Genomic DNA, 25,141 nt, shown 5'->3' with positions numbered 1-25,141 from the left:
ATATATACAATTTCATAAATGTACAGATATGTGCTCAGTAGGTAGTATTTATTTGCATTCTTTTAAATACAAATGCTTTTGACGATTAAAGAGAGAAGCCTATCCCTGTAAAGAATTTAAATTAAAAATAAATAATTACAATTAAAAACTTTGTTTAGAAATATATTACATTACTATAGTAGGATTTGAAACTACAAACCAATCAAAAGGCATAGATACAAAGAAATAAAGTACCACACACACAAACACGCACACACACGCACACACACACACTAATCTGTGATAGTCGTTGTCTTAAATAGTTCAGACTCAATTTCCTGTAGAGATGGAAGCTTGAATTTTGTATTTGTGATGTACATAACTTTAATGTTATAGAATGTCCCCATATATGTTAGCATGGAAATACTAATTTCGGGTAAGTACATAAAAACAACCCATACAGATTTAGCCTTGAATGTGTCCTCCTAACTGTCTAAAAATAATGAAACAAGTTCAGACATGCAGTAGTCCCTTCTGTTAACTTATGATGATGATGTCTGAGGTGACATTTTTTGCAAGATGATTGTGTTGGGTGTCTTCTACCACTGCATTTTAGACAATGACTCTCATAATAACTGTTATATGTAGATGACAATCATATTAATAGTTTCACCCACAAACAGGAAACAATGGAGCATTTCCAGCAACAAACAATGTTTGCTATAAACAGACAGAGAACTTCAGACATAATATCTGGCATTAGGAAAATAGAACAATTTTTATAGTTGTCCACCTGTGAATAATGAAACTAGTAAAACTGAAAACATTCTGACCATGAAATTGTTAACAATCAGAAGAATGTAAAGAAAGATAACATTCCAATGTTTTTGCAATTCAGAAATTCACATAAACCATAAACTTAACACAGCTTATACTTTCACGATATGGAGAAAGATAACTCAGAAGATTGAAATAACAACTTGCAGTGTTTGTTTTGGTCAGGACCTCAGAACAAAGATGTAATCTTTCTATCTTGATTTGTAGTGTTACTGACCATGGAATCAGGAAAATACAACTACTACATTTTTCTATTGGATCCTCTAATCCATTAACCACTGTGTGGCCTACTAAGTATATTTTTCAAAATATGTAAAAAAAATTAACATTTAGACTTGATATAAATACATATACAGTCACCTCCAAAATGATTGGCACATCTGGCCATAGCACCCAATTTCAATCCAAGTGCCAGTGCCATTTAGCAAACTCCAGGCACTTTTGTTGGTTGCTCTCAATAAAGGTCTTTTCTGGCTACCCTTCCAAATAGGCTTTTGGCACTGAGGGGGCATCTAATTGTAGATTTGGAGACTTGGTGACCCAAAGATGCAACCCAGTTCTGAAAGTCTCAAACTGTGTCCATTGGATTCTTCAATGCCTACCGAATCATCTTCCTCACTATGCGTTGGGGCAAGATGCAAGATTTCATTTTGTTTGATTTTATTTAGGACAATCTTTAGGTTTGCCAATAATTGGTCACCTATCTTTTTGAGAAGAAAAAAAAAACTGAGCAATTCTATACAAGAATACAAGAATATAGTTTTCCATATTTTGTAGCATAAAATATAGCTCATAATCTGTGTTGTTTGTTTTATACAGCCCTTTTTGCTCATCTTTATCAAGGGTGCCAATAATTGTGTAGGTGACTATAGATAGAATGGACTTGCAAAATAAAGGCATGCCATTTCTAATTACCCTGTGTGAAATGATGGCATACCCTAATATTCAATGTTCTTTTAATTATTTTGTCAGGTCTATGGAAGGCTATTATTTGTCAACTTTAAGGTAACACAAAAAATGGTGTTCATATTTCAGAGATGGTTTACTACAAACGGAAGAAAACAATTACATGGCTGTACCTGGCCTTGGTGGAAGAATGGAAATTAATAACAGGGAACGTGCACTAAATGATTGCTCATTCATATAAACTACATGTGTATTAATTTAACTTAATGTGTATTAATAGCGACCAATTTCAGAGACAGTATAAACCAGATAGTTCCTAAAACAGTTTATCAAAGCAAGCAGCACGAACAATCAAGGTGATGAATAACATCCTGCCACCCAATTGAACAGGTATTTATTTTAGATGTCACACATTAAAAGTCTCTGTATTTGTGTTTTGGATAGATTTTGAGTTTCTCCCAGCCACTGAAACTGTAGCTCTTCTTCACTGACAAAACTGGAGACCCAATGGAGAGAAAACAAAAACAGATAATTCCCTTGCTTTGGCAGGCCTGGCGTGGGAAGCAGACATCAGGCTGTGAGGGAGCAGCTCTCCAGCATTGTGGACAAAGGCAGCCCCACCACGGGGCCCTCAGAGCTGAGCAAGGAAACCCGCTTCTGTGCAGTGTGCAGCGACTACGCCTCGGGCTACCACTATGGAGTATGGTCCTGTGAGGGCTGCAAAGCCTTCTTCAAAAGGAGCATCCAAGGTATCATTATTCCTCTGCATGTCCCACAACTTTGGGCCAGGTTTCCATTTTATTCATGTCACAGATCAGTGGTTTTAATACAGTTTCTTAAATCTTGCAGTTCTGCTAAAATTGGTGTGAATAGATAAGCTGTATGTGTGTTACAGTAACTTTTTTAAACATAAGCCTTACTCATTAATATATCCCATAGCAACTTAGTTTTGTGTTTGTTTGTGTCCAGCTTGTTTCAGTGACTGAACCACACATGTTCTTTTGTACTCTCCACATGTACCTCCTCTTTTGCACAATAATTAATAATTAGAAAAATAGATTTGATTTAGTTCCTGTTATTATAACCTTCTTGACAACAATACCAATAAACATTTATGTCTAATGACTTGCTACAGTGTTAATTACTATGTAATAGAAAACCACTAAACCTCAGACATCAACAGGCTAACAGACACTGAAACAAATGTGGTGTATATGCATACATTGTCTATATATAAATAAATAGAAGATACACATTTCTGATACATGGAAAGGGTGACTGAAATCAAGAAATAGAACCGTGAAGATACCATGATATGTCTAACAGACAGCTTTCTGAAGTGCTGACCGAGGACCTATCTCTGTGAATTATTATTTACTGGGAGTCATAATAAATGTACCAGAATGAGACTGTCAGCTGTGGAGCTGCTGGTGTAATTGCAGGGATATGCTTTTAAACTGACCTTGACACAGGGAGGGAGGAGTGGTTATTTCTACTAGGCATGCTGTGCCAGTCTCATTGAGAAGAGTCTGCGAATTCATGTAATAAGGCAATTGGGATGGAGCACAAGAGAATTTGCAATTAGAACAGGACGTTTTGTCTAGGCTGTCATCTAGGTACCAGGGGACAAAATGTCATTTTGCAACAATACAGACTTTAAACAATACGTTTCCATAATGCATCTTTTGCAGCTCCTTCATTTCATCACTTTTCTTCCAATTTTGAGATGGAAAAAATAAATCTGCAGGAGTCTCCATTTTTTGAGAAGGGAGTGATTATCGCTGATGTCTAGACTGGCAGTCCCAAAGATAAAAGTTATGTTTAACCACAGTGTCTGAAGACATTTTCAGCATTCGACTTCCACTTTATTAATACTGTTTGAAGTATCAGGAAGGATGTTTGAGTATATTTCAGACAAACTGCACACATTCAGCTGTCTTGACTGGGAATTCAGTTTGTACATTTCTGAGATGAGAACAAAGGCTACAGATTGTAAAAAGCACCTACTCTTGTTTTGCATTTCTGTGGCTACAGAATCTGAACACAGCTAATTTAAATCTAATGCCATATAAATAACTCAAATACAAATAGGATAGAAAAACAGCAAACCATTCATTTTTGTTTAACAGTAGGAACAACAACAAAAAAAAAAGTTTAGTATTGTTTTTAAAATGTAATAGAGCCACTTATCCATTGCAGGGAATTCTGAACCATAATCTCAAAACTAGCTACTAAAATCACTTCAGCTCTTCCACAATTCAAGCACTCTTAAAATACCACAATGCTCATTTCTCAAAAAATATTGTATTTATTTTGAAACCATTTGTGAATAATTTGTGTTGAAAAAAAGTGTTTTAATGACAGAACTTTGCTCTTAAGATTAAAGTATAGCCCAGGACCTTTTTTTATGTAAACTTGGTATGGAAATCAGAACCTGGCTCTATTTGAACTGTTTCTCTTCCTCTATGCGTAGGTCACAATGACTATATGTGCCCAGCAACAAACCAGTGCACCATTGACAAGAACAGGAGGAAGAGCTGCCAAGCGTGCAGACTGCGCAAGTGCTACGAAGTGGGCATGATGAAAGGGGGTACGTAACTGGCAGAGCACCAGTAATCAGCCCCGATTATTTTCGGCACTCAGCCACATCATTTCCCCGTATTGGGCTGTCTTGTGTCACGGTGGCCTTTAATTCAGTCAAGTGCGATTACACTCATGTCAGGACTGTGATGAAGAGAGGAACTTACAAAGAATAGGTGTCTTTTACAATAGCATAGGTATAATGGGCTGTGTGATTCAAATAAGAATATCACAATGCCTGCTCTTCAGGGGACTGGGCCTAAAAGGTGTGTTTTTTTAAAAATTAAATATCTTTTTGGTGTAAACTATAGGAACAGTACAGACATGAGGTTCTATGAAAAAATGGTAAAGTCATGTTTAGAAAGGTAATTTATAGTGAAATGATTAGTAATAATGAATGACCAAGCAGATAATTTGGAATTTTTAAGGTCTACTGAGAGGTTTTTCATCAAATATTAGATTTGACTCTAACCACTCAATTTCCTTATTTAAATTATAATTCTGTGTATTTTGTTGCTTTATTGTGCTCTGGATCTCAACTTATTGATTAAGAATTTTAAAGTGTCTGAAAAGCAGCTGAATGAGAACACTGTACATGTTGGATATGTATTAAGTGTAAGTTAATCAAGGCCATCTTTCTTTCCAATGCAAGAAAATCTGAACTGAATGTACTCAGCATCATATGTGAAAATGTGATTTTTGGTACCTTAACTCAGGAAGGAAGTACAGGTGGTACTCGTGGAATCATCACGGCTTTCATGAGCATTAACTTTGCTCCATACCGTTAAATCTGCCCAGCACTGCATAACGGAGTGCGCATAAGATACTTTAAGTGGAATGTTCTATTATTTTATCAACACAGGGAGAAGAAGTAAATAAATCAATCACTTTTAATTTAGTACAGGGCCTTTCAAAAGGGTGCCACAGACTGCTTCACAAATAAAAAAAATAATATAAAATTGAGATTTTACCAAAATAGAGTGAACCATTAGGCATATCAAACACATTCCCGAGTGAATAAAAAGTCTCAATAGCATTTGGAATGGCCAGGAAATGCATTTAGCAAGAATGAAAATTGCATTTCTAACTTTATCTGCATGATGTGAGAATCATTAATATAGTTAGTATTTTAATTGTAATTGAAGTTCACCTGCCTTTACATAATGGCACATCATTTAAAGTACATACACAGGGTGGGGGGTGCAGGGGCAGAAGTTGTATATATCACTTTTAAACTTTGATTTTTAATATTTCACACATTTGCTACAGACCCCTTAAAAGATCCGTGCAGCCGCCCAGGTGTATGAGGACCCCAGTTTGGGAAATCCTAATTTAATGTACATCCTGTATTTTGAAAATGCATTTACATAATCATTTACATTAATATTCAGACAAACAATATTGAATATTACAGTATTAAATATAGTATAGTAGATCCAGTGTAACGTTTCCCCACATTGCACTTATCAAGAGCACTGTCATAGAGGCTGAGGATGAAGCTGAATGGCTAATCAGCTGCAGTGGGTACTTTAAAGAAATCTTTGTATGCCACTGTCATTTATTTGACACTAATGTTACAATGTCAGCATTTAGTAGGCTATCAATTTAATTCTGCTTTGGTAACAACATGCCTTAGGTGTACACTCAAGGATATTGTATTAGCTGCATTAAGAATAGCAGCTTGATTGATTTTTTTATTCCTTTTATTGCTTACAAGACTTACTTGTATTTCAATTAAATGTTGGATGTGAGATACAAAAGTATCTTTAAAAATATATTATTGTAATGACGTTCACCTCTTGATTTTCATTCACAATAACATTTCCTATATAAAAGCCTTTCCTAGCTGCTTGCTGTCAAGTTAATAAGGCAATTAGGAAATAATAGATCCTCAAGATGAGAGCATAAGCGTCAAGGCCTAATGGAATTACAGAGAGCAGGTGTAACTTAGATGCAGACTAGTGATATAATTACCACTGTTATTCTACTAGTTTTCCATTTCTCCTTTAAATCTTTCATTTATCTACTCTGTTGGCCCTGTTTTAATTAAAATAACACAATCTGAATTCTGTTTGGACTCCATTGAGCCCAGCCCCCATAGAAGTCACCTTACTGCACCTTACTGAACTTGTCACAAGGCTTTGCACTGAGCAGTATTTCAAAATCTATTCTTAGGAACCTTACTTCTTGGCAACTGACGGATATTATGCCTTTACCCCAATATGACCCGGACGTGGGTGGCGTGATGTATGTTTTGAACACATAAAGATCATTTGCAATTTAAGATGGCTACTGTTGGGCAATTAAAAATCATACATTTTGTTGGTTATTAATTGAACCAAGGTCAAAACTTCAAATTACTTAAATAAAAACTAAAAAAATAAAATAAATTCTAAACTTGTGTTTGAGAACTGTTTAGCCATCTATCACCACACTGCATAGAAATCAAATGTCAATTTTATTTTCTATTTTGTAATCCTAGATGGATGGACATTGTATTGGAGAAAACACTTGTAAATCTTCTACTTGGCAATTTGTGAAGCATTTAAACTATGTATGTGTATGTGTTGTGAACAACCTACCCAGACTCAAGTTTTTGAAGCATAGTTTGTGATCATTTTTAGCATCCAAATATTCAAATTCACCAAAAGAAGCCCCAATCATCTGTTTGTGTTTGACAACCGCCTAGCCAACCAACTCCTAACTTAGTAGACATTATCCCACTGATAATAAGATACAAATATGGTAAAATAATTGTGGAACAAGATGATCACTGGATCAACATGTTCAGCAGCTTTTTTTCTTACTTAAAAAACATAAAAAACAGTTTGATCTGAAACCTGGAAAATATCACCTGAATACTGTTTTGAGTTTGTGAAACAGAAGCACATGCGATTAATCTTAATATAATTGACTACTTATTTAATATGTATGTATCTTATTCAATATTTATTTTCTTAAATTATATATATATATTGGCATGAATCCAAATGACCTTTTGGTCTATGAACTATAAAGGCATTTGAGGTAGTTTATTAATATTGTACTTAACTTTAATTTTCATTAACTATGCAACGGAAATAGTAATTGACAAGCTTCCCATTTGTATTCATGCTGAAATTGAAGTAGCATTGCTTATTTCTCCATAATTGATTCAGTCTCTGAAGCAATACTCCTCATGACTCTCAGTCCCTCTTGTACCCTTTACAAACACAGCAAGATTTTTAGTTGCTAAGCAGCCTACAAACATTTCCGTAATTAGGACAAAAAGGACAAAAAGTTCTGAAGCAATATATCTCGTACTGGATAAACAACATGTAGAAATGTGGAATGAATTTGACAGTACAGATCATTTTACATATTTATACATTTGTAAAGTGAAGATATGTTTTCTTGTGGGGTTGTATCCCTGGTAGAGTTACGTTTATGTAATGTATAGTAAGTTACTATGCTCCGTTCTTTCTTTCTTTCTTTCTTTTTCTTTCTTTCTTTCTTTTTCTTTCTTTCTTTCTTTCATTCTTTAATATTGAAGATTAGTTTTGTAGTTTTTTTAGATTAGTTACCACGATTTACTTTATCTAAATGGATATTAAATTGTATCTCCCTTATTTTAATATGTAATATGTTAATACAATGATCAGCTTGGTCTCAGACCAAGCACAGCAAACGTAAAATGTCTATAACACTAATAACACTATGTAACACAATTTTTGTTCCTGGGTAGTAAGTGTTATTTCCTAATTGCTTATGCCTCAAAACTAATATTTTGAAATTTAACTATTTCCAATGAGAAAACGGGCAAATTTGTTTGTTTTCGTTCACATAAAGTCAGAAAAAAACAACATATGAATCCAAATTAACATGTATTTATACTAAAGTAATACAAAAATGAATTCAAAAGATTTAGAAGTGAGTAGTTTTTCGAAATTTACGATTATATTCTAAATACAGTTTTCTAATTGGAAATAGTTAAATTTCAAAATATCACTATCCTGGTCACAAAAGCAAAGTTTGTGGGGAATAATAGCCATTTTCTATGTGTTAGAGGCTTAAGCAATTAGGAAATAACACTTACTACCCAGGAACAAAAAAATAATAATTGTTACATGGTGTAATCAAATTGCTGAATGTTATGTAGAAAATGACAGGAACTGATTTATATACAGGAGGTTCAGAGAGGTTGCACCTGTTTTACTTTACTGAAATCTGTGAGATTTGTTTGTTACTCAAAAGATCTATTAAGGTTAATCATTCCAACTTTCAGAATGACTTGCTTTTTGAGTGACAAACGTAATTAATGCTGAATTATTGAAGAGACGTCCACACCTTCTTTATGCAGTACTTGCAAAGCTTCCAAAGAAACAACTAATGCTTCATCGCTAATGAGCACGTAACAGGATGCGCACTGCCATTCCCAGGGTGGGAAATTGTCCAAACAGGCAGGTGTAAGGAAGTGCGGGGGATGAACCAGGGGGTACAAACAAACATTCGGCCTGCAAGCTAAAGTCTGCACTCTATTTGCATATAATGGAATAGGCAAACATTTTTAGATTTTTAAATCAATCTGAATGTATTGTCATTGTTTTTGAATGGTCTAATTTATGGTTAGTTCTAATTCTATTAATAAGTCTATTAATTCAATCTGCATTTTAGGCCTCTTTTGAAGATTGTGCTGCAGTTTTTGTTTCATTTTGCACAAAGACTGACTCGACATATCTTGAGAAAGGCATCGTGTCCCCTGGACTGCTTTATCAGACAGACCTAATCCTGCAGATAGACACAATTCGTGTGAGGCAGTGTTCCCAGCCACTGCTCGTCAGCACAATCAAATTACTTTTCATTATAGGGGTCACAGGCAGTCACATTCACTTTAGAAGAAAAGGACATTTCCACCAGGAGTTTAAAGCTGAATTGAATTATTTATGGTTTCCCATGATTTAAGAATTAATATTTGTTTTATTTCTGTTTAGGCCTGTTTTCCTTCATTTCAACTATAAAATGAAAAAATATGAAAAATTACACCAGATTTTAAATCACTATTTATATATTTATATTGTTTCTGAATTGTGTTTAGTTGTGAATTTAAATGCTGTTTACTGTTCCAGCCTGGGAATGTATAATCTTTTATATGTCATGTTGTCTCTGGAAAGACAATGATATGCCTTTTTTTATTGCCACATAGCCTACGTTTACGTGCAATTTTCTGTCAAGCTTTAAATGTCAACTATAAATGGATACGGTTGAATTACAACAGGTGTGTTACATAGACAAGTCCTTACCATTTTTCTACAGGGGTGCGAAAGGACCGCAGAGGCAGACACCTACAGAAAACAAAGCGGAAGGGAGTTGAGCTGGACGAGAAGGACTACAGGGGCTGTGGCCCTGACAGACGAATGTCCCTGCCCCTGGAAGTCCAATCTTTCAGCAAGAAGAACTCAGCCCTGACCTTCTCTGTGGATCAGATTCTCCTACAGTTACTAAATGCTGAGCCTCCAACAATGTGTTCAAAGCAGGAGCACACGAAGCCCTACACTGAGGTCACCATGATGAGCCTGCTGACCAGCCTGGCTGACAAGGAACTGGTGCACATGATCGCCTGGGCAAAGAAAGTGCCAGGTAGGTAGGAGCTATTTTTTTCTCCAGACATTCATTCTAAGGTTTATTTCCAAGACATTTTTTTTTCTTCCAACCCCCTCACTAATGAATTGTGAATAGCCAGTGACTAGTGCTTATGTGGTTGATTTACACAATGATGTGAAGTCATGAGGGAAAAATCTCACACTGCATGCATTTTGAAAAAATATAATTTTGTTTTCAGTTTTCACATACATTTTAAGGAGTTCAGAGTAATCTCAGGAGTCACTGATTTAGCAACACAAAAGTATTTATAGTCCAAGATGTAAACCTGACACCAGCCTTGCATCACACTATGATGGTGAGATGTGCATTGTAGGTACACAGCAATGCCTGAATGTTTGAAAATGTTTCACAGGCTCATAGTGGCAGTGACTGCGGTTATAATTCTGGTACGCTCCATTGACCAAGCTGGCCAGCTTGAAACAGTTTTCTGGTTTCTGGTTTATGACCCATTCTGACCAAAAAAAAGGAAAAAAGCACTAGTAACTTGTGATCTGTCAAAATGTTATTCTGTTATAGAGATTTAATTATTTAACTATCCAAAACCAAAGGGTCAGGTTAAACATTGTCATAACTAGTGAGAGTACCCTCAGTTTTCTAGAACAAGGAAGGAGGTCAAGAAGAAAACTAACTGCCAGCAGCTTTGTGTTGGTTTAATTCTTACAGTACCGGTCAAAAATGTAAGAACACCTACATCTTTCCAGTTGGTATTGAAATTTACACAGTTTAATGTCTCAATGTACTCTGAAATTAAACCATAGAACAAATAAACAATTGACGATAAAAAATAAATCATGGAATCATTTTGCTTAACAACCCCTTAAGCTGACAACCCCCTCTGGTACCCTTAAGGGGCACCAAATCTGTGTGCTTCTCTTTAATCCCATGTGTACTCTTCACTGTTGTGTTGTTTGCCACATGTTTGGTATCCCATGAAAGCTGGGACTCTCAGCTTTCTAACAATGTGAAGCAGTCTCTGATGTGGAAAATGTGTTTTTTATATGCCCCCACCTCCGCATTCTGAAATGGGGGGGTTGGGGGGTTACTTGGTTTGAGTAGGAATACAAAATCTCAGTAAATTATGACATATTCTGGAAACAGACAGTCTACTGATCAAAACAAGACCAAGATGGAAAACTCTGTTTATAGTGTACTAATACACAATGATTGTACACAATTGGATCTGAACTTCTCTGTGTTTGATAGAACATCAAATAATAATATAGTGGATTAATTGTTAGGTTGTTATGAACAAAACAAGCCTTAATTGCAAAGAAATGTGATCGATACCGAGTGATCTGTGACTCTCTGAATGAGACCCCCCCCCCCCGGAGCAGACTGCGCGTTTACCCCCCCGGGCTCTGAATGATGGCAGGTGACACAGAAACTGTAATTCGGATGTGTTTGAGAATGAAACACGCTGGTAGCCAGACGATGTGCACTTTGTAGGAATACAGTGTAACTTCTATGCACAGGAGCAAATAATGCTGAAGAGGGTGTAGTAACACAGTATATAACTCTGAAATGTACATTATTTTTCAGTTTTTGGTAACCTAAACTTTTTTTTAACCTCTGGCAGTTTCCTGCTTACCTTTGTACCATTTCAGGTTATTCACTGGACTTGAACTGCTTACATTTCAATAAAAAAATTAAAATTGGGCGTGTTCTAAAACTTTTGACTGGTAGTGTATATACATGTGAATCTGTATTTTAAAATATAAGTTTATCTTGTCTGCTTTGGCTGTAAATTAGACACCCTGGAAAGGATTCAGGGATCAGATAAATGGCAAAAGATCTGCTCAAAGTAATATTTCCATGTAGTGTTGTAAGAAAAGAAGGAAATGTGCTTACAACATTGAAATTATGCCTTTTAAATTAAAGTCAAGGAGCAACTAAAGAATCAATTGTGCAGTTAATGAGAACAGAGGGATCAGGACACTTTGTACGGGTGACTGACTGTGGCCCTCTGAAGTACAAACTTTGTTTGTAGTCACATATAAACTCATGACTCGTGAGAAGGCAGAATATATTAGTCAGATGCTATATTAACACAGTCAGACATACTTCAGCATCTTGAAAGTGATCATTTACTGGGTAGATAATGGGGAGGCTAAAAAGATATGCTACCTATGAATGTATTTCCAGCCTTTCAGACTGCACACTGCTGGGCCTTTTCTGCCTAATCACAGCCTTCACATGGCACAGCAAGGAGCGACAATATTTTGAAGGTGTCCCCAGTAAACGTTGCTATAGATTGGTAATTATATGGGGTTTCAAAATGTAACAGTTTCAAATACAACAGTACAAGGTACAGAACAATGGTCCCCACTCCAAGTCTAGTTTACCCATGTCAATTTACCATAGGATCTTTTCACCTTTAACATGGTTTTACTATGGTAGTTTTAGATTGGCTTCCTATGCTTTTAATAGGCATTCATTGTGGGTTACTACACTCTGCCATGAATAAAACATTATCTACCATTGTAAACATGCCTTAGAAATATGTGTCATGGCATACCATAGTATTCCCAGGGTAGTAAAGCACAGTGAATGATCGTGGAACATAATCTAAAACAATAGTAAAACCACAGTATAAACATGTTAAAATTGCCAAATCCATCACACGCTCTTTGTTTCAGATTTCAAAAAAAGGTACACACAAGTACATGATGGCATTTATTTTGTCTACATCTCTCCAATGCTAGTACTAGAGTTACTTTGTTTTACAATGGCAGATTACAACCTGAAGAGAAAAAAAGGGAATCAGTGTACCAAATTACAAGAAAAAAAAATCTAAGGTTCATGATTTGCCTTCTTATTCAGCAATCAGATAATACAGAAAATCACTGCACTGAAGCTGAATCTGTTGCTTTTCAGATTATTGTTATTACTCAAAGGTTGTATTTGGGTCAAAAAACACTTTAAAATATAAAGTTATACTTTATGATCATGCATGATCATCACATTTGGCTGTTTCAGAAAATCCCTTAATCTTCTCAATTTAATTGTTGACAATTCTCAATTGTCTGCACATGCTCTAGAAAATACTAATGTATTATTTGATGGGTCAGAGTTGAAAAACTCCACAGTAAATCATCGTAAAACAATTCTTATCTAAATTTAAGGATTTGTGAGGCTTATTTGAAGAAATCTAAATAGTAATAATATCCCCAATGTGCTTTGCAATATGCAGGTACATTGGGTGTTTTGTAAAAGCTCCTATTACTTGACCTAGGACAACCTGTTTATATTCAGCTTTCCTGATGTTTATGGAAAGACATTGCACTGTTGACCCCGGTGATGGTGAGTTATATAGGAAGAGTTAATTGTATTTTAGTTTGACAACAGGGGTCTGACAGCAATGAAGACTGAAACAACGGTTGTCTGCTGTTACGATTGGTGCTTGTTAATGGTGATTGCTACTCATTAGTTTGTGAGACTTCAGTGTGAAGATAGAAGCAATATTTGCAATTGTAATGTACAAAGCTTTCATAGCCAGTGTACATAGCCAGGTAAACGAATGGACAGTGTTCTCGTACAAAATAAAGTTTTGGCCCTTTGCAAATCCAGCAAGACATATATAGGTCACATACAAAGGCCTGGTAAATTGGGATGCTATATTTTTTTCAATCTTATTACATGTTTGTGGCATTTACATCATACTGGTATCCTCAGGGTTAAGTAAAGGACTTTGAAGTTGACATGAAGTGCAAATTATAACTTTTCAAAACGCAGCTGAACTAATAAAATTGGTGGCTTCAAAGACTCTCTATCTTGTAATTGACATAAAGTATCTTCCATCCCCTTATATAAATGACAGATAGTTGGAACCAGACAGGAACCAAGTAATACACATTTTATTCTCCACATTCACATATTACATAGTGTATGATTATGTAATGGAAAAAGACAGCATATTTTATCAGCACATTATATTGAAAACTTCCTCCTACGGGACACTTAGTGTTCTCAATTCTGAAAGGGAGTTCCAGATAATGTGGCCAAGCAGTTACAAATGCCATCGGACTGACAGAGCAATTGCCGTTCAAAAACACACACATTTCGATACACCTGATAAAACCATATTTAATGAGAACATTCAGTTTATTTACAGAACGTGCACAAAGAAAATGCTTAAACAATTTGGATAACAACCAAAATAGGTTTTAGCATATTGATAAAAGCAACAGTTGACTTTAATTTGCTGGTATTATGTACTCATTAATAGACTAATCACAACACTGTTGTGAAAGGTATATATACCTATATTTTGCACACTGGACAAAGTATGGCTATTTTTATTTGTGATATGTATATTAAGCATGTACTATGATATATTGTTTTCTTTAACCCAAAACACCATTGTTCCTGTATGTTCTAACAATAATAATTTTATTTTAACAGCTCTATATATTTCTCCTCAGGCTTTCTGGATTTATCCCTACATGACCAGGTGCAGTTGCTGGAGTGCTCCTGGCTTGAGGTGTTAATGATTGGACTTATCTGGCGCTCAGTCGAATCCCCTGGGAAACTGATATTTGCTCCAGATCTAGTTGTAGACAGGTTGGTAACAGTTTTCTGAGAAAAATGAAAAATCTAGTCTTACCCTAACATTGGGTTACAATTTGCTGTTGATATCACCACAGACAACCACAGTCTGTCCTTTTTAGATATCAACAAGTCTGTAGTTTGGTGTGCTGTACATTTTCCCCTTCCCTCTCCCGACCACCCACCTCTCCCAGTGTGCAGAGGTGTGTGGTCTGACATTAACACAGCCATCTCCTCTTTACATTGCCTGTCACTGCTTGATGTACGGAGAACATGGAGACAAGGCCCTGAATCTTGTGCTGTCTGATTATAGCTGAATCACTGTTATTTAAAGTTCTCTACTGTGTCCATCTATGTTAAGTAGAACTAGTTAATATATACAGCCTGAACTAGATCTAGCATGTGACACATGAAAGCAATCTCCTGCTAACCTTAATCATATGTCCTGGTCCTGTTTGGCTGTAGATTTCTGTCTTTAAAATGTTCTCCTACCTCTGTGAATTACATATTAAACTTTAAATGTGCTCATAGCATAAACCTCTGATGTTTTGGCTTTTTCCCTTTTTGCTGGCGATAGCAGCCTTTTCAAACAATACAATTCAAATATGCCTTTTACAGATGTTATATCTTAGCCTATGTCATGCATTTCATTTTCAAACTAAGGATTTCGATTTGAAAAATTAACAAATCTAGAAACAGAAGTCTGGGAAAATACCTTCATGTATAATTCAATTTTTTGAGTGACTGGAGGATAACTAATGTTCAAACAGGATTAACAGAGTAATGCGTGGAGTGCATATTTATCTCTAAACTCGGCCAACTGGGTGATTGGGACATATTTTCATCATACCCAGTACAATTTGCTGTGTGGGTGTGGTGGGGGTTTGTGTAAAGCAGCGAGCACAGCGCCTGACACCGGCCTGATTATTAAAATAACAAGTGCAATTCACCACACATCTATTTATATATCATCATAAATTATATTAAGTTAAAATGCAGAAAACATTTTTTAAACATATTTGTGCAATGCGTTCAATGATATGCAAACCAGGTCAATTCAGTTGATAATGAGATTCAGTCTCTTAAAGAGTTTGTAACTCAGTGGTCACTACAATGTAGGTTTAAAGCATGCATTATCGGCTACTAGGAATTCATTACAAAGTCAAATTAACCATACATGAATCATTCGTATTTTGCATACGTTTGATTGTCTTTCTCTGATTATGCCAGTTACTCAAATAAATGTATCTTAGAATGCATACCATATGATCAATTCAATCTTTTTTTTTTGTATCCTTTATTTTTGAAAACAAAACAAAATCAAAAATGTATGTATTCAAACATATCAAGCCAAATAACTGGAGTTTCTTTCTTCTTTTTTGGTTAGACAATGTCTTGTATATTCACTGTACTGCATCTTTGTGAAATAAGGAGTTCAGCTCTGAACAATATTCTTCACTCAGTTCTCACCATTCCTTGTTTGCTGTCCCTTGAGTAATGCCAGAAAAGGGCTGATGTACCCTTTGTTAAAATGCACCCAACACAGCATTAACCTTTATATGATCAAAGTCTCTTACACAAAGAAAGCCCTTATCACCAAATTTTATTTGGTATTAAAGTTTTTTAACGTTGCTGGTTCATTGTGAGATTGGCAATGTTCCCTTCCCTTGTAAGGGTGCAGTGCAGATTTAATTAAAATAGTTGTTGCTGAAAAATGTTCCATTTGCTTCAAAGAATGTTTTTTTTTTCCTCCACAAAGATGAGAGTCTGACTGAATTAATCAAACCTCTAAAAAATATACATGTTTTTGCAGGTACAAGCTGTACTTTCTGTGCCTCTCATCTTCTCACTGAACACCACATTCAGTGAGTTCAGTTCAACAAGTCTGAGGAAATAATCTGTCTATGTCTCCAATCATATATATCATGAACCAGCAGTGCAAATCCATAACTATAAGTTTTTAATGAGATCCCCAGTAAGACATTTTGAGGTTATTTTTTCACTTCTTTTAAAACATAGATTTAAATTTCAGTGTTGATGAGCCTTTGTTGTTTTTGAATTTTCTGAAACTGCAAATTAAAATGTACTCTTTTTCAGCTCTTTGTAATTTAAATGTTCAATTTGCATGCAGTAGTAAGCAACCATGTAACAGAAGAGAGTCGTAACAAAAAAATTTCAATTGTTATAACTACTGTAAAGTGACATTAATAGAGTTATAACCCACGTGTTCGGTAATTAAGGCATCTATATCTAATATTTATCAGACAGAGTTCTGTGTCACTGGATGAGACCACCAATCGATTGGTAACCTCTGCATCATGGAACTGAATGGGCTCTTCTAACTGAATATCTACAGATTTTCTCCTGTCTAATAGATTTGTCACTGACAGGTCACCAGAATTATTGACAATCACTGCAGAGTTTGCCCAGATATCTATTTTATTTTTAATTGTTATCATCTGTCTTACTGGAGAAACTCACAGTGTATGTATGGAGACCTGTTTTATTCACCAGCACTGGTATGACAGCACTGAGTATATAGGTATGTTTTTGGTTTTAGTGCTGGCTGGTCCCACTGGGAGAAGAATATGATGAAAATAGCTCACAATCAGACTATTTCACTTCTATTCATGAAGTCATAAATACCATTGACTTTGAGCACCCACATCATTGTATCATAATACAATAAATACATTTCTATACAAACAATTTATTCAGCATTAATGATGCCAAATATGAAAAACAGACATTCTGTTGAAGTTTGTTCTCAGTGGCCATGGAATTAAAGTGATTGACAACTATGCATTCAGTATCTCTCTTATTAATCTGCACTGCATTGTGTCTGTGGATTTAAATACATCAGTGCCAATTATGAAAAAGCTGATGACTATTAAAGTATGATTCATGAGTCTCATATCATGTTCTACAGAATGAGCAAGTACAATATCACTGCATTTCTGGAAGCTAGGATCCATTATTGATTGAAGTGACTGTCTAGGTGCAAATAATAGATGCACTATTAAACTGTCACAGCTAAGTGTTAAAATAATTTGTGTTTTTGTTTCACAGGAATGAAGGGAGTTGTGTGGAGGGGATAGTGGAGATATTTGATATGCTCTTAGCCACTGTATCTCGTTTCCGTTCACTGAAACTCAAGATAGAGGAGTTTGTGTGTCTCAAGGCTATTATTCTCTTAAATTCTGGTGAGTTTTGTTTCCATTCATATAATTGTAGAAGTTGGTTATTTTACATCATGTTGTCAAGTCCTCACTCACAGTCGAAGAAGATTTTTGTGTTTAGACTTCCGAATGACCAACCTGGTCAAAATACCTCTCTGTGACTGAGTGGTTTAGAGTTGGCTTGGCAACCCTTTATTAAAAAAAATGTAAGGAATCTTAATGTGCTTATATATTGCTCCCCACCGAGGGTTGTGCATTCCTGTAAGTTTTGGTAAGGCCTAAGACATAGACCTTATCAAAACTTTTACATACTTGACAGATTCTTACCCATCATTATATAATTTCCAAAGACACATTCTACTGCTTAAAAATTATAATGCGATTGGGTACAAGTTTCTAATTTGTGATGTCCTGGTAGGTGATATTGTTTATTTGGTCTAAGTCTAAGTACCTGTCTCAGCGGAAATGCTTAATCCTGTGTTTTTACTGGGAAGCCAATTTCTAAACCTTAACAATAACCTTCAAATATGAAAATATCTAAAACAACAGTTGACCTAGTGGAAAAACCAATTACACTTCACAGTGTGTTTTCAGAAAGCGTGTTTTCAGAAAGCGTGTTTTCATGGTGCTTCCCATTTCCTACCTATGGTTATTTTTAACAGAGGGCAAGGGCTACAAAAGCAGAACCTCAGGTTTATAGACATACTCATACATATATAAGATTTAGGTAAAATCACAATGTAGACCTACTCCCCAATTGTTAATTCTAAAGCCATTACTCGAAGGGCAGTCTTCTACTGGGCACACACAAGAATCCTATATAAGGGCTTCCATCTGATGAAGAGTTTCTGCATTTGAACCTTTTGGGGAAAAAAAAAACACACCCAAAATCCATCTGCAAGATTTATAAAAGTGCATACCATAAATACATATCTTAAAGTATTCTGCAAATTAAACATTTGACTACTTGAATTGAAGGGGGAGTATAAGGGACTGAAAGTACAGGACAATAACATTGGTTGTTTACTTTTAAAGATACTTAACTATTTATTAATTTATTACATCTCTGGTACCATGGTGACAGCAGGCTGTGTTATCACTATAACGATGCTCTTCAGATGTTTTCAGATATCAATATTACTCCCCGTGCCGAGGCCTTTTATGTTTTTAATGAAATTTAATGCAGCATTCGGCTTTTAGTTCAGATTGTTCACATTCAGTGCAGTCGGCAATGGCTACATTAGGGAACCTTCCTTGCCCATCAGACAGGACAGTGGTTCATAGATTAGGAAAAGCAGTGTATACATTTTCTGCTTTGAAGATTAAATGAATGTCATGCCCTCACTCAAACTTCTCCCCTGTGGAAAATAAGATCATCGGCAAAGGTTAAGAGTGTGCTGAGGCCATATTACATGGAAAAGCCTTTAAGTCCTTTGCATTAGACCTTAAAACAGCGTATTTCGGCTGGCTGGCTTCACTAATAGTGTTCACCACCGTTTCACTATATCTCTGTCTCTATTGTGCATCTAATTAGTTATATTTATAGCTAATTTCGATCCCGTCCGTCCGCGCACCGGATCTCCGGCTGCGCTTTCGGTTTCAGTTTCGGTTCACAAATAAAGCATTTCAAAATAATAATCGTGTTAATATAGTGCCATATATTATCCGATTGCTTACTGTGTTGGTGTTTTGTCCACAGGGCTTTTTCCTCCACAGCAGGACTGCTAGCAGCGGCAGTAAAATCAGAGGCCCGGCCGCCTGGCCTAAGCCTCAGTCTGTCGTAAGAGATCTCACCCACAAGAGGTGCTCCTCTGTCGGCTTGCGCCCGCACTACAGCCCGCAACTGCAGCTGTAGGAGATCTCGCTCTCTCAGCTTGCAGGGATTGAGCTCTGCTGTGCTCCACCGTCCACGGGTGGCCTCGGTTCTAGGCCCCACTTCGGCTGGTAGCCGGTCCATGGACCCCGTTTCACCCGGTATCCCTGGAAACCCTGGCACACACGGTGTGTTTAAGCCTACTGGTCTACGCGGCACTTGTATCCTGCACCTGGTGTTTGGAATATACTGTGTTCTATCCGTCAACAACAAGGTTGAGTCTGGTTGGTATTGCAGTGCCCCCGTGTCCATAAACGTTGCCCAGCTGGCTGAGGCCTCGGACCGACCCCGCCCCCTATCAGAGAGATAGCTGTGGCAGCCGACCTGCTGGTCAATGTGATGTTTCACGGCGCAAGGGCAAATGGAAACTCTTTGGCAGCCATAGTGGCAGCGTGCCGACAGCTCTGGCTGTCACAGGCAAGACAGGTGCCTGTCATGGACAGGACCCGCCTCTTAGATATGCCCATATCCTCGGGCTTTACTTTCGGTCCCTCTATGGAGGAGATGCTGATGCGCACTCCCCAGGAGTGGGAACAGTCCCTGCAGTGAGCCCACTCTTACACTCTTGGCCCAGCCTTGCAGGCAGCCTTCAGGAGCTCGACGTCTCCTAACCTTGGCTCCCAGGCAGCAGCCCGGGCAGCAATCTTGCCCCCCTGCTGATCTTCGAACCGGCAGGCAGATGCCCCTCACGGCAGCCCGGCACCAGGTCTTACGTCCTGGCCCCTGGCGGTCCGGCATGGCTTGCATCCGGAGGACGGCTAGCAGACCTCTGCCCCCTTTCCCTCCTGTACTTCCTAGTACCCAAGGACAATGGCGGTTTCCGCCCCATGTTGGATTGGAGACGCCTGAACCGCCACCTCAGGGTGTTGCGCTTCAGCATGATCAACCTGCGCACCATGTCCCAGGCTATCAAGCTCGGCGATTGGTTCATTACGGTGGATCTGACAGTCGCTTACTTTCACATCCCTATTGCGCAGGTACAAAGGAAGTTCCTTCGCTTCGCATACAAGGGCCGAGCATTCGAGTTCGCTGTTCTCCCCTTCAGCCTGTCGCTAGCCCCATGCACTTTTTCCAAATGCATGAACGTCGTGTTTGCCCCCTTGTTTTGCATCAGGGTGGGCCACCTAGTGGCAGCATCACAGACCATCCCCCTCGGCCTCCTCCGATTGAGGACGCTGCAGTGGTGGTTCTGGTCTTTACAGATGCATCTTCACCGTGATTAAACACGCTGAGTCGCAGTCACTCCGGCGTGCTGGAAGGTGCTCCGTTGATGGCGGAGCCCTTACAATTTGAACCTTCGGTGTGCCACTGGGACCAGTCTGCCACAGATGATGGCATGTGAGTGGTGATGTTGACAGACGCCTCCAAACAAGTTTGGGGAGCAGTTTGCGATGGACGTGGTGTCTGAGGCAGGTGAACGGAGCCCGCATGGGCCCTCCATATCAACATCCTGGAGTTATAAGCAGTGCTCCTCGGACTGTGTCATTTCCTGCCAGTCCTACGGGACAGAGACATGTGCTGTGGACGGACAACACAGTGGTGGTTGCTTATATCAACAGGCAAGGAGGTCTCCGGTCGCACAGACTGTAGTGTGTAGCATGCTGTCTGCTTCTGTGGGCGCAGCTACGACTCTGCTCCATCAGAGCAGGTCACCTCCCCTGGTCTATCCAACACAGAGGTGGACCTCCTCTCTTGGGGAGGGCCCCCCGGTTTCGGAATGGTGCCTCCACCCGCTTGTGAAACAACCACTGTGGAGCCGGTTCAGCAGAGTGGAAGTTCGGCACCCCAATCCGGGTCTCCTCCAGCTTTGGGCCTGGCCAGATATGGTAGTAACCAATATTCAGTAGGCGAGAGCTCCCTCTACGAGGTCACAGTATTCCTACTGCTGGCGGACGTTTAGCACCTGGTGCCAAGACGGCGGTCAAGACCCATTTAATTGTCCCATTGGGGTCATATTACAAAGTTTACAAGAGCTGTTAGACCACGGTAAGTCCCCGTCCATGCTCAAAGTGTATCTGGCGGCCATCTCCACATGTCATGTCCGGATTGATGACGATCCCCCTGGGTCTCATTTGCTGGCTGCACAGTTTCTGAAGGGAACTCAACGGCTATGGCCTCCTCGCACCCCTTCACTGCCCGCATGGCGCCCTGATGTAGTGCTGGATGCACTTTCCCAAGCCCCATTTGAGCCACTGAACTCAGCTGAGCTGAAGCTCAGTTGACTAGCCAGCTGTGTGTTATTCAGTGAGTCTGTGGCCCCAATCCTGCATGATTAGGGGTTCACTGCTACGTTAACGCGCGGAGGCCGCACAAGTTGCTTGATTGCCCGTGCCATATATTGTGCAAGTAGATATATGGCCTCGCTCCTAGATGCACTAGTAGAGCAGCCAGCCTTGCAATTGTAAGTGGAGGGCGTAAGATTTTACCACTGTAGCCCCGCTTTGTATACGCTGATTGCAGACAGTTTCCGGTGGAACGTGACTACAGTCCTCGCTCCTGGACAGCCCAGGTTGGCCCCAAGGGGTCTCTGTGGCTCCTGTCTGGAGTTGTGTTGCCGAGGCCCCTACCGGTCACCTCAGGGCAGGCTCCCTTATCAGCTTGCTGCCTCCTCCCTTGCGACAGTTTTCTTATACAGTAACCCCTCCCCTTGGGCGGTGCTTCCGACTTGAAAGATAATGATAATGATAGGTTGCGAATGCAACCCTGGTTATCTGAAAAAGGAAGCACTGCCCAAGGGTTGTAAAATCGCACAGGAGTCCTAGCTCCCAGCAAAAGAGGATGAACGTGTCATGTTTTATAGAACAGGAAGTGGGAAGAGACATGTTTTGAGTGACATGCACACGGACCAATGGCAATGGTTTTGATAGAGTGACGTTCAATCTGGTTCCTACGGAAGTGGGCAGAAACCACTCCCCCTTGGGCAGTGATTCCTTCTTCAGATAATCGTGGTTACATTCGCAACCTATTGTTTTTCAATACTAAATGTCAGATAGATACTGTATAAAACATTTGTAATGAACCAGAGCAATGATAATAACTGTGTAATAAATAATATCTCTATATAAACACACGTCTTTGTATGTCCTCTCCTTTTTACTTTCAGGTGCCTTTCCTCTTATCTCCAGCTCCATGGAGACACTGAATGACAGCTTGACCATCCAATTCATTCTGGATAAAATCACAGACACTCTCATCCATATCATCGCCAAATCGGGCCTCCCTCTGCAGCAGCAATCCCGCAGACAGGCGCAGCTTCTCCTGCTTCTCTCCCACGTTCGACACATGAGGTGAGAAAACGTATCACTAATCGCTGAAGTCAAAGTTTCCTTTCTCTTCCACGATTCACTCAAAAGGTAGCACCATGGAAATATTACATTCCTTAGGGGGTGGTGATACTCTTAATGGTCTGCCATTTTCAGAAAAAGAATTCCCAATGTGAAAGTGTGCTTGCTAATGGTCACAGAGTGGAGCATTCGTATATGTTATTCTTATGTAATCTAATGAAGCATGCAGATACTCATTGTATTAATACTTTCCTTGATTTGTCTCAACAGCAACAAAGGAATGGAGCACCTGTACAGTATGAAATGCAAGAACGTGGTCCCTCTGTATGATCTGCTGCTGGAGATGCTAGATGCCCATCGACTTCACTCCCCTGGCCAGAGAGAGCAGGCCAAGGCACAGGGAGACAAAGTGTCCATGTCGATGCCCTTTTCAGTCAGAAGCAGCCTCAATGTGCCATCCTAAATGTGAGCATTTACAAAGCCTGAGCCAAATATCGAGAACTCAACACTTCACTACCTTCAGTCTCAGCCTCTTGTCACTGGAATAAGCACACACAAGCGACACATGCAGGCTCTTGGACCGGCTGCTGTTGGAGAGCGGTAACCAATCTCAACTGTGTTTCTGATTGACGTCAGCTGAAACTGGGATTGAATGATCAGAACCACATACCCCACACGAATCTGATTTATGACAGGACACCACAGAATAAGCAAAATTATTTTGTTTCATCATTGGTTTACTAAAAACAAAAAACAAAAAAACAAAAAACGTCTAACGCAGGGTTTTCTGAGCTCACCATGTACGCACTCATTTTGGAAAGTGTGTATGTGGCTCTCGCAAAGCATCTGGAATCTAATCACAGTTAGTTTTGTAAAGCAAGGATAATGTTTGTTTATTTACTTAAAGGCTTTAATCTCAGCTGGAGAAGTGAGATTGAAAGATTGTTTTGACTGCATGTAATGTAAGGTAGATATAGGCTTTACAACCATTTTCCCACATGACCATCCATTCTCAGTTCACTTACAATGGCTTTAACTCTTGATTGTGGTACAGGCTTAAAGGAAGAGTGCCCTGGGGCCAGTTACATGAACAAGACTAAGTATTTGTCTTAGTATAAGTCTATATGTCTATATATAATCATGCAATGCATTCTGGGAATTGTAAGACACTTGAAGAAAAATACAAAAAAAACATGGTAGACGCTTCTCTAAAACATTGACGATCCCAATTCACTGTAACAGTAATCTGTGCTTGTTATTGGAATCTAATGCAGAAAAATATATAATTTTGGGGACATTTTCTGAAACTTACACTAACACACTCAAACAAGGTTTTGTAAAAAAAAAAAAAAAAAAGTGTGTGAGCCAGTGGGAGGAGTCGGCATCAGTGACAGTGTCACCGTAGTCTCAGGCAAGCAGTTTCAATGGAAAGATCGACTTACATTTAATTTAGCCTGGGGTTGAGGAGGCTAACTTTTCAGGATAAGCCTTAGTCTGTCTTAATTTTATGTAACTGACTAGCTTGCATTAGACTAGTCTAACTGTCAAAGTAAGACTAGTCTAATGGTTTAGACTAGTCTAATATAGTTTTATGCAAACGGCCCCTGGACTGTCAGGGCTTATTCACTTTTAGATATTTTTTGTCCCCTAATGTGCTCTTTTCTCTTTTATAAAATTAGGTACCAGTAAAATATAAGTATATTCAGGGACATTTTTTAAAAAAGCACCTTTTTATAGTACATCTAAGATTAACTGCCTTTATTTCTTAAATTATTCAAATAAATATAGCTTGGTTCAGGTTTATGAGATAATGACCATTAAAGTTGTGGTCAGGTTAAAACCACAGAAAAAAGCATTGCTTTTTAACCATAACCAAAGCCCCCTGAACCTGTGGGTACCACACATGGCCAGTCACCTCGTTCTTACCAAAGTTGCAATCCATACATACAGTGAGGGAAAAAAGTATTTGATCCCCGGCTGATTTTGTACGTTTGCCCACTGACAAAGAAATGATCAGTCTATAATTTGAATGGTAGGTGTATTTTAACACTGAGAGACAGAATAACAACAAAAAAATCCAGAAAAACGCATTTCAAAAAAGTTATACATTGAATTGCATGTTAATGAGGGAAATAAGTATTTGATCCCCTATCAATCAGCAAGATTTCTGGCTCCCAGGTGTCTTTTATACAGGTAACGAGCTGAGATTAGCAGCACTCTCTTAAAGGGAGTGCTCCTAATCTCAGCTCGTTACCTGTATAAAAGACACCTGTCCACAGAAGCAATCAATCAATCAGATTCCAAACTCTCCACCATGG

The 25,141-nt window shown here is 38.5% G+C and overlaps 1 protein-coding gene across 2 annotated transcripts in view; it reads left to right on the top strand.

The window, feature by feature from the left end:
- Positions 1 to 24,902, top strand: part of esr1 (estrogen receptor 1) — a 30,243-nt gene extending 5,341 nt beyond the window's left edge. Inside the window, exons 2-8 of one of the 2 annotated variants that reach the window (XM_066700513.1) lie at positions 2,272 to 2,471; positions 4,196 to 4,312; positions 9,595 to 9,918; positions 14,364 to 14,502; positions 17,557 to 17,690; positions 22,643 to 22,826; positions 23,094 to 24,902. In XM_066700513.1, the coding sequence (XP_066556610.1) occupies positions 2,272 to 2,471; positions 4,196 to 4,312; positions 9,595 to 9,918; positions 14,364 to 14,502; positions 17,557 to 17,690; positions 22,643 to 22,826; positions 23,094 to 23,286 (1,291 nt within the window). In that variant the 3' untranslated portion in view covers positions 23,287 to 24,902. The remainder of the gene's footprint in view (positions 1 to 2,271; positions 2,472 to 4,195; positions 4,313 to 9,594; positions 9,919 to 14,363; positions 14,503 to 17,556; positions 17,691 to 22,642; positions 22,827 to 23,093) is intronic. The other variant, XM_066700522.1, reaches the window with a different exon arrangement.
- The last annotated feature ends 239 nt before the right edge of the window (positions 24,903 to 25,141 follow it).

Source organism: Amia ocellicauda, chromosome 1 (genome assembly GCF_036373705.1).
Source record: "Amia ocellicauda isolate fAmiCal2 chromosome 1, fAmiCal2.hap1, whole genome shotgun sequence".
NCBI lineage: Eukaryota > Metazoa > Chordata > Actinopteri > Amiiformes > Amiidae > Amia > Amia ocellicauda.
Note: the sequence above shows the minus strand (reverse complement) of the source record. Positions and strands in the feature narration are given on the sequence as shown.